Source organism: Arachis duranensis, chromosome 3 (genome assembly GCF_000817695.3).
Source record: "Arachis duranensis cultivar V14167 chromosome 3, aradu.V14167.gnm2.J7QH, whole genome shotgun sequence".
In the NCBI taxonomy this organism is placed as follows: domain Eukaryota; kingdom Viridiplantae; phylum Streptophyta; class Magnoliopsida; order Fabales; family Fabaceae; genus Arachis; species Arachis duranensis.
Window position 1 is genome coordinate 377,394 of NC_029774.3, and position 10,380 is coordinate 387,773.

Here is a 10,380-nt window from a genome sequence, read left to right on the forward strand (position 1 = left end):
ATTTAATTTAAATCATTTTTAAAAAAATTGTAGGTACTATAAAAATGTTTATTAATTATTGATAAAAAAACAAAATTATGAATATTTGAAATTTTATTTTAATGAGACGGAAGAGTTTGGAGGAGTTGCATGGAAATTAATTGGGGATTGTCATGAAGAGAGAGAAAGAGAAAGTAGCCGAAAAACGAATGAAAAAGGTTGGGCCACAAGAAACAATAGAGTCACGTGGGCAAAATAATAAAAGGAAAGGGAAAGCAATGACGTAGTAGAAGAGTAGCTACTTTGTGTAGCGCACGCGTTAATTATGCCCCCTCCTCCTCCTTCTTAACCCCACTTGCCCTCTATATATATATATACCTAATATGTACTCCCATCCCCCCAAATTCAACTAAAGTAAAAAACAAAGAAACAAGAAAGATGGAGATGCTGCATATCATGACTACTTCAGCCATGTCCACAGCCCTCTTCCTCTCCTTCTTTACTTTTACACTCTTTTTCTCTGTCTTCTCATTTCTCCTGTTCATTTCTAGGATCAAGCCATGGTGTAATTGTGATACGTGTCGCACTTACCTTAATATTTCTTGGATTGCTCATTTTCCAAATCTCTGCGACTGGTACACTCACCTTCTTCGTGCTTCACCTACCGGAACTATCCACCTCCACGTCCTCAATAACACTATTACCTCCAATCCTAATAACGTTCAGCACATTCTCAAAACCAAGTTCCATAATTATCCTAAAGGCACACCTTTTTCTACTCTCCTTGGCGACCTTCTTGGCAACGGAATCTTCAACTCCGATGGCCATTCCTGGCAATTCCAGCGCAAGATGGCCAGCCTCGAGCTCGGCAGCGTCGCCATTCGCTCCTATGCCCTCCAAATCGTCAACCAAGAGATCCAAACCAGGCTGATTCCTCTCCTCCAATCGGTTTCCAATCAGCAAGATAAATTGTTGGACATTCAAGATATTTTTAGAAGATTTTCTTTTGACATTATTTGTAAATTTTCATTTGGAATGGATCCTGAGTGTCTCATTTCTTCTTTGCCGGAATCTAAACTGGCAGACAGCTTTGACCTTGCATCTAAACTCTCCGCAGAGCGAGCAATGTCACCGTCGCCGCTCATATGGAAGATGAAACGATTACTCAATATTGGTTCGGAGAAAAAACTGAAAGAAGCCATTGGAATAGTAGACAATGTGGCCATGGACATCATAAGACAGAGGAGAAGAGAGATGATGACTATGGCGAGTTTAAACAAATCGGATTTACTGTCTAGATTTATGGAGACTATTGAAGATGACAAATACCTGAGAGACATAGTTATCAGTTTCTTGCTGGCGGGTCGGGACACAATCGCAGCAGCGTTGACTGGATTTTTCATTCTGCTTTCGAAGAACCCGCATGTGGGGTCAACCATCCGGCAGGAGCTGGAGCGGGTGATGGAAGCGGATCAGGAATTGCCGACCTTTGAGCAAATGAGGAGCATGCATTACCTGAATGGAGCGCTTCACGAGAGCATGAGGCTGTTCCCTCCGGTTCAGTTTGATTCAAAGTATGCTCAAGAAGATGACGTCTTGCCAGATGGCACTTTTGTCAGGAGAGGGAGTCGGGTCACTTACCACCCCTATGCAATGGGTCGGATGGACACTATTTGGGGCCCCGATTCCGATCAGTTTCGACCCGAAAGGTGGTTGAATACAGATGGTGTTTTTGTTCAGCAGTGTCCCTTTAAGTACCCGGTTTTTCAAGCCGGGGTGAGAGTCTGTTTGGGAAAAGACTTGGCCTTGATGGAGATCAAGTCCATTGCCGCCGCCATGCTCCGCCACTTTGATGTCCGGGTTGTTGGGCCTAATACGGAGCCCTGCTTCGCTCCAGGCCTTACTGCCACTGTGCGGGGCGGGTTGCCGGTTCAAGTTACCCAAAGGTGTTGATCATGATGGTCATGAGATCCAAAAAAGAAAGCATCGATATTATTATGGACTTATTTATAGATACACAGATTATGTATATAATTTCGCAAATGAATTAATTAATGGCAAGCCAGCTTTTTCTTTTTAGTTTCAGTTGTAGATTTGGAAGTATATTATAGTATGCAAGAGCACATTGCATATTATTATTATATATATATTTTGGAATTATTGCCTTCTTTCTTTGGGTTGTGCAAGACTGCAAGTTCTACAAGCTTTTGGATTTGCTTCATGTTATATATAGAATTATGTCGAATGTGAGGAAGCTTTGAATTTGATAATTTGTCTTGAATTTAAATTTAGATTCCCCATGGATTGGGTATTAGAAGAAAATAACTGTACATCAAGGGATATGTGAAAATGACATGCTTTACCTCGCACGTCACATCCATCCTATTTTGGCCTCATAATATTTTTCTTTTAATTTTTGACAACAAAGTTAACTTCTTCTCCTTTAGCATAATGACCTAATTAGTTTAGAGAAATATAGTCCAACAACAACTGATAATTCATTGTCTTTAGGACGGGAGAATCTCTATCTAAAATTGTCAACAAAATAAATAAATTACGATTCAATAGAGTTATGATGGTTTCCGCTTAATGAAATGATAGATGCTCATATTTTTTATTGTCAACTTAAGATATATATATTACGAATGTGGCAAACATTTGATGTTTTTCAATTGAATAAGGGTGTCGATCTAGTTGTTACTTAACTCTTTAAAGAAGAAGAAAAAACTAATAACTGAAAGTATTATTATTTTATAATTAAAATAATTGAGTATTGAAACTCCTTTTTGTGTTTACACTGCAAATTAATTATATTTAAATCATTTGATAATTGATACCTCTCTATTTTGTTGCCATCGATCAATACAAAAACAATTTTCATCTTTCCTTTTTGTCATGTTTTAATAAGACGAGGTTCATCATTAGCGTTAGGAAACTTTTATCATATTTTAATAATATTTTCATACTGCGGATTTAATAAACAAAATTATTTTTTATTACAGTTTAAATAATCATAGGTTTGTGTTGTGTTATTATATGTACGATATATAATTATATTCCAACCGACCATACACCCCATAATTCATTGCCATGTAGAGTGAGAATCATTGCATAAATTAATTGGAAACAATGTTAAAAAAGTTGTTGCTCAATGTAGAGGGGAGCAGGTTTTAATATTTGTCAAATAATAAATAATATATAAACTATAAAGTACGCCAAAGATGATAAATTAATTAAGAAAATTTTTTAAATATATTCAGAAACACCAGTATTTTATTATTTTTAATCGTTAATTTTAATTAATATATTATATATATTGTTTATAATTGAAATCAACTGTTAAATCTGATACATTTGAATTTTTTTTATTAATTAAGATAAAAATATTATTTATATACTAAAATTAGTTATTAATATATTAGCGTATAAATATATATAATTTAATTTATTTTTAATATATATTTATATTTTAACATGTATTTTATACCAATGACTAATTTTAGTGACTATTTTAACGTACAGGTAACATAGCCCATAATTAATATATGTGAAAGTGTTATTCGTACCCCTAATCTCTTGTTTACATTTCCTCTAATTGAGTGAGGAAAAGGAAATACATAAATGGTACAGCCACACTTTCCTCTCCTATCTTCCTTTTATTTCCCCTTAAAAATAAAAGATAATATTGGGATTTACGCAGTGAGGATTATAAGTATGTTATCTTGTAATGGAAGTGTGTAGTGAGTAGAGAATTGAGAAAGATAAGGTGCACGCATGTTTGGATGAAGAAGAAAATTAAAGGATGATGAATGCACGATCATAATTAAGGAGATGAGAGAAATGTGCTCCTAAAATTTCTCCTAATGTTTGCCATTATCAAGACAAGCTAACTAAACTAATAAGGTAACAATTTCTCAGCGTGCATGTAATTTAATTTTTAAAGTTATCTTCTCATCTTTCATCAATAATAACAAAAGTGTTATCTTGTTTAAATTTATAGGATTATACATTGTTCATCCATATATGTAACATTGTATTCTCCCCCCAACACACACATAACAACCTACCATTAAAATCGTTATATAGTGGTAACAATTACTTCCATGTCTTTACAATCTTCGTGTATTGTTGCATGTATCAAAGAGTCTCGCCTTTACTTGAACAGGTTATGAAAAGTAAGAGATACAATGACAAGGATAATTTAAAAAAGAAAAAACTGCTGCCGAAATAATAATAATAATAAAAAAAACTTTTGGAAGCTTGCGGGATATAGAAAATTCGAATCCATGTTCGGTGACCACACAAAGTCCCAAATCCATCCACCTTGATCAATAATGTCAAAGTGTTGGCACATGGAGCAAATCTAATTAATTTGTCTTCCTCTATTATTATATCATTATTTAGTCTTCTATAACATGAAAATAGATTAATTTTCATGTGAACAATAATCCATGTGCTTGCTCTTTGTCAAAATGCGGAATTGTTTTTTTTTTTTATATATATTGGGAGGAGGGGGTTGTGAAAATTAAATTCGAGGCATTCGGAAACAAAGGTTTTGATATAAGTGAAAAAAAAAAAGTAAAAAACCATGCATTTGAATTATATTATGTTTCTAATAATATGTATATGCATTTTTTTGTAATAGAAAAAAAAAAGAGTATTTCATGATCATTCGCTGTATTTGTCATTTTATTATTGGGTCTTATTCGTTTTCCCAAATGTTAAGATCACTACTGGGTAGTGTCCCAACCACAATTAATTAAAGCTCATTAAGGGTTCACTAATTCACCTATTGGGTATTGGTTTCATTTGTTAGTATTGATATAGTGGTAGGTTGAAAATAAAATATGCTATTCTTGAGTATCACTTCATAGGTAGTTTAATAAATAATAATATGCAAATATTTTTCTAAAAATAGTAGAAAAGACACTTACGCAAATGGCTGAAAACATCGATTAAACACTGATATTATTTTGACTCTTTATTAGTAGGACTTAGGGTTCGATTGAAAAATTTCAAAAGTAATTTTTTTAAGTTTTTTATTTATAAAAAATAGTAGTATTAATATTTATAGGAGTTTATAGAGAAATTAAAAAAAATGACTTCTCTCATAATATTATTACTATTTATTATATTTTTATAAAATAAATATTTTTAAAACAGATTCTACTCGTTCTAGTAGCTAGTTAGTATTAATATTATAAATAAATAAATAAATGTGGCTTTTATGATAAGAAATTTTGTACTATAAATAAAAAAAAATTGGTCTGACATAATGCTTAAATAATCATCATTTTCTCGTATAATTTGCCCGTGTAATGTCCTGAAATTCAAAGTAATAGTTTGTAGTAACTAATTTTTTGCTTTAAGATCTTGAGCTTGGGACCACGTAATTTTCTATTTTATTGTGGTGCTCCATCATGGTAGTTAATGGCCAGTTATAATAGATAGATGTATTAATTAATTTAACAGTGTAGCTAATTATATTCAAGTGATCTTTGATTCAAAGCAAGTCTAGGAGAACCTCATACTTACATAAATAATAAAACCAGCAACTAGTAGTTAGCCTGTAGTTTTCTGATTCCTGCAAAAGCAAAACCATGGATGGGGCACTCTGATTTTCAATCCCCTGCTTGCTCAATCAAGGTTAATTGAACTATTAATTTGGTCACATAAATTTTTAACAGGTTTATTTAATGTCCTATAGAGCACATGCATTAATTAAAAGTTAAAATGAAAAACAATGCAAGTTTATCTTAAAAATGTAAAATACAATAGTGTTGGATATATGAAGATGGTAAGATGACAAAATCTTATATTTGTATAGTGGTTTCAAGGCACGATTAGATCGCTTTCTTTAGAAAGATATTTGTTCCCACACTTAGTTGCTATAAGGTTGATGACAATACTCTCCCAAAATACAATGAAACCTAAGAATTTCTTAATTAGCAATAGTAAGAAATTCTCAACTCTCTTGAACAAAGAAAACCTCTTAATAGTAGTGTAAATTGTACGCTTAGTACTTCATATCTGAAATAGTGGACAAAGACTTATTTATACATATTGCACGTAGCAATTATGATTACTTACGTATACAAATGGTTGTGTCATTTCTATTGCCAATAGATACAATGTTTTGAACATATACAACTCTTAAAGAGTTGTGTCCCTTTAGCCAATAGACACAATGTTTTGAACATACACAATCCTTAAAAGGTTGTGTCCCTTCAATCAAATGGTACAAAACGGTTAGTAACCGTTTATTAATATTAATAATATTAATAATAATATTAATAATATTAATAATATTAATTAATCAAATTTGTAAATACCCTTCAATCCTCCACTATTTACAAAATTTAAATGTCATATAAGTATATGCATAAAGAATGTGTCACTAAGATTAAACATTCTTTTAGCGTAAATTTTAAAGTTCTAACGAAGTAATAGGTGTCTAATCGATTAAACCTATACTCCATATGCTAGTACCAAAAATCACACACATTACTTATACCCTCCAAGTTCAAGAGTTTACAATTTTAAGCACTTATATGGCCTTGTGCTCATCCTGGTTTCATGAATATTTACGAGAATAAAACCTCTAAAATTCTCGATTAGAGCGGCACCACTCTTATATTCATATAGGTGGAATCTTTTGATAGATAATATTATCATTCCATTAAGAGTTTAAACTCACCCTCCTAATTTATTGTAAATAGCACTAAATCCTATACCTTAGTGCTCCAATTGCTAAATAACTTGTTATTACCCATTAAACCTTGAAACTAGTGGTCTACTAGAATAAGGTTGGGTTCCCATCATTTAGCAATAATAGGTTTTAATCCCATTTTAGCAGTAGTTTCTTTGATTTTATCCCTTGACAAACCTTTAGTCAAAGGGTCTGCTAAATTTTCTTGAGATCTTACATAAGTGATGGTAATTACACCATCATCTATTAGTTGCCTCACAAATTCATGTCTCAAACTTATATGTCTAGACTGTCCATTATAAACCTTATTATATGCTCGAGACATGGTTGATTCACTATCACAGAAGATTGAAATGGCTGTCGTCTGTTGTGACCACAGCTTTATATCATATAACAAATTTCTTAACCATTCCGCTTCTTTACCTGCGGCTGATAAAGCTACAAACTCAGCCTCCATAGTAGAATGTGTAATACATGTTTGTTTCTTTAAGGCCCAACTTATTGTTCCACCACCTATGGTGAAAATCAATCCTGAAGTGGATTTGTTATCACTAAGATTTGTAATCCAACTTGCGTCGGAATAACCTTCTAAAACTGCGGGATAATCACTATAATGTAATCCCAAGTTTATAGTTTTCTTGAGATAACCAAGAACTCTTGTTATAGCTTTCCAATGTTGATTGCTAGGCTTTCCTGTAAACCTTGATAATTTGCACACGGCAAACGCTATATCAGGTCTAGTACAATGCATTGCATACATTAAACTTCCTATAGCACTAGCATATTCTAATTGTGCTATAGATCTTCCATGTTTCCTTCTAATTTAAGAATTGACTATTGAGAGTGTGGTTAACAAAAAAGTAGCGTATTGAATTCTTTAATTGTGAGATGATCAAATTTTTCCAATACCTTTTTAATATAATGAGATTGATTTAAAGTAAAGCCAACTTCATTTTTATGTACCTTTATGCCTAATATTGTATCAACTTCATTCAAATCCTTCATCTTGAATTTAAAAGTTAGATACTCCTTCGTTATACGAATTCCTTCTAAATTTGTTTCGATGATTAACATATCATCAACATATAAACAAATAATTACTCCATAATCTTTAGTAAATTTTGAGTAAATACATTTATCCGCACTATTATGTGAGAAGCCATTTGATAACACCACTGAATCAAACTTCTCATGCCATTGTTTAGGCGCTTGTTTTAGCCCATATAAAGACTTAATTAATTTGCAAACTTTCTTTTCATTTCCGGGTAGCACATAGCCTTCTGGTTGTTCCATATAAATTTCTTCATTAAGATCTCCATTTAGAAAAGCCGTTTTAACATCCATTTGATGTATATGAAGCTTATGTATGGACGCTAATGCTATAAGAGCCCTAATAGAAGTCATTCTTGCCACAGGTGCATAGGTATCAAAATAGTCTAGACCTTCTTGTTGTCTAAACCCCTTGGCCACTAACCTTGCTTTAAAGGTTTGTAATGAACCATCAGTATTATACTTTTTTCTAAATACCCACTTACATCCTATAGGCTTTGATCCTGGAGGCAAATCAACCAAGACCCAAGTATTATTAGATAATATTGAGTCCATTTCATTATTTATTACTTCTTTCCAAAAAGCAGAATCCCTTGAAACCATAGCCTCTTTGAACGTTTGAGGATCACCCTCTATGTTCATCCTTGAAGCCATAGCCTCTTTGAATGTTTGAGGATCACCCTCTATGTTCATAACAATAGGAATCTTGTTTGTTACAGAATTCCTAGTTCCTTCTACCAAAAAGGTGATAGCCTGAGAAGAAATAAAATCTGGACCCAAGTTATTTTCTTTTCTTACTCTCAAACTCTTCCTTGGTTCAATAAACTCTTTGTCGCTTAGACGTTTATTATTTTGATTATTTATTTCTTGTGAAATATTAGTATCATTTTGGGGATACTCTGAATTAGAAGTTGAATCATTGATAAATTTATTTTCAATAAATTCTACTTCTCTTGATTTAACAACTACATTAGACACTAAGTCTAATATTCTATATGCTTTAGAATTTTGAGCATATCCTATAAAAATGCCTTTTATGGCTCTTGGCCCCAATTTGGTTCTCTTTTGATTAGGAACTCGATAAAAGGCTAAACACCCCCACACTTTAAGATAATTTAAATTAGGTTTCCTTCCTTTTCAAATTTCACAAGGAGAAACCTTTCTATGTCTTGATGGTATCCTATTATGGATATGACATGATGTCAATAATGCTTCACCCCACAAATTGTAAGGCAATTTTGCATTTAGTAACATTGAATTAACCATATCCACTAAGATACGGTTCTTTCTTTCCGCCAAACCATTTTGTTGCGGAGTATATGGAGCGGAAGATTCATGCACAATACTATGTAATTCATAAAAGTGATCAAATTCATTAGAAAAATATTCTCCACCTCGATCACTACGAAGAACTTTTATTTTCTTATCATGCATATTTTCTACTTCCATTTTATATTTCTTAAACATTTCAAAAACTTCATCTTTATTTCTAAGCAAATACACATAAGTAAATCTAGAACAATCATCAATGAAGGTTATAAAGTATCTTTTTCCTCCTCTAGTAATATTGCCATTTAGCTCACAAATATCACTATGAATCAATTCTAATAAATATTAATACTAAGTTTAAACATGCCTTCAGTACAATATCCTTTTCCTATGAATACATCATTCTTAAGCAAGATCACTTTATCGAATTCCATAACAACTTTGAATCCTTTCTTATACAAGAAACTAACAGAAACTAAATTTTTTCTCAAATCTGGAACATGAAGTACATTTATTAAACTTAATTTCTTTCCATATGTAAAATTTAATTCCACACTTTCTTGACCACAAACTTTGGCTGAGTTGTCATTGCCCATCAAGACTTCTCTATTGTTCACTTCTTCATATGTTTTGAATTGGTTGCGATCATTGCAAACGTGAACAGTAGCCCTAGAATCTAACCACCACTCAAGTGATTTTCCTTGTGTTGCTATGTTGACTTCTGTAACCATGCCAATATGCATGCTTTGTACTTTTTCTACAACCATAGCAATTAGATCCTTCTCTTCCACTAAGTTGGTCTTTGGTGCTTCCCTTTTCAGAAGTCTCCATTCTTTGATATAGTGTCATTTCTTGTGACAATGATAACACTCTCTGTCTCTTCTTATCTTGCTTTGAATCTTTAGAGAACTTTCTTTTCTTCTTATTGGTGTTGTTTTCACCAATATGATTCACTTTAGAACTTTGAGAAAGATACACAGCATCACGTTTTCGAGTTTCCTCCTCTATACGTATATGCCTTAGTAATTTCTCAATTGTGAAGTCCTCACCAAGATGTAAAAGTTTCTTCCTATAACCATTCCAAGATGAAGGCAATTTTGAAATAATTGCTTCAACTTGTAATGATTCAGGGATCACCACTTGTAGACCACGAAGTCTACTTACAAGAATTTGTAATTCATGAATTTGATCCATGACAGGCATAGTATCATTCATAATAAATTCAAAATATTTCATCATAATAAACTTATCTGTTCCTTGTCGTTCGATATTGTACTTTTCTTCCAAAGATTTCCAAATCTCTAATGGTGATTGAATTGACATGTAGAGATCATAGAGTCGGTCGGATAAAGTATTGAGAATATGACCTCGAC

The 10,380-nt window shown here is 32.5% G+C and overlaps 1 protein-coding gene across 1 annotated transcript; it reads left to right on the top strand.

Annotated features, from left to right (window-relative positions):
- The first annotated feature begins 383 nt into the window (after nt 1-383).
- LOC107476418 (cytochrome P450 94C1) lies at nt 384-2,058 on the top strand. The gene has a single exon (XM_016096222.3). The coding sequence runs from the start codon at nt 418-420 to the stop codon at nt 1,930-1,932; it is 1,515 nt and encodes a 504-aa protein (XP_015951708.1). The 5' UTR covers nt 384-417; the 3' UTR covers nt 1,933-2,058.
- The last annotated feature ends 8,322 nt before the right edge of the window (nt 2,059-10,380 follow it).

Bases quoted from the DNA above. Each gene is read 5' to 3' on its own strand.
- LOC107476418 (XM_016096222.3), top strand. From the start codon at position 418: ATGGAGATGCTGCATATCATGACTACTTCAGCCATGTCCACAGCCCTC.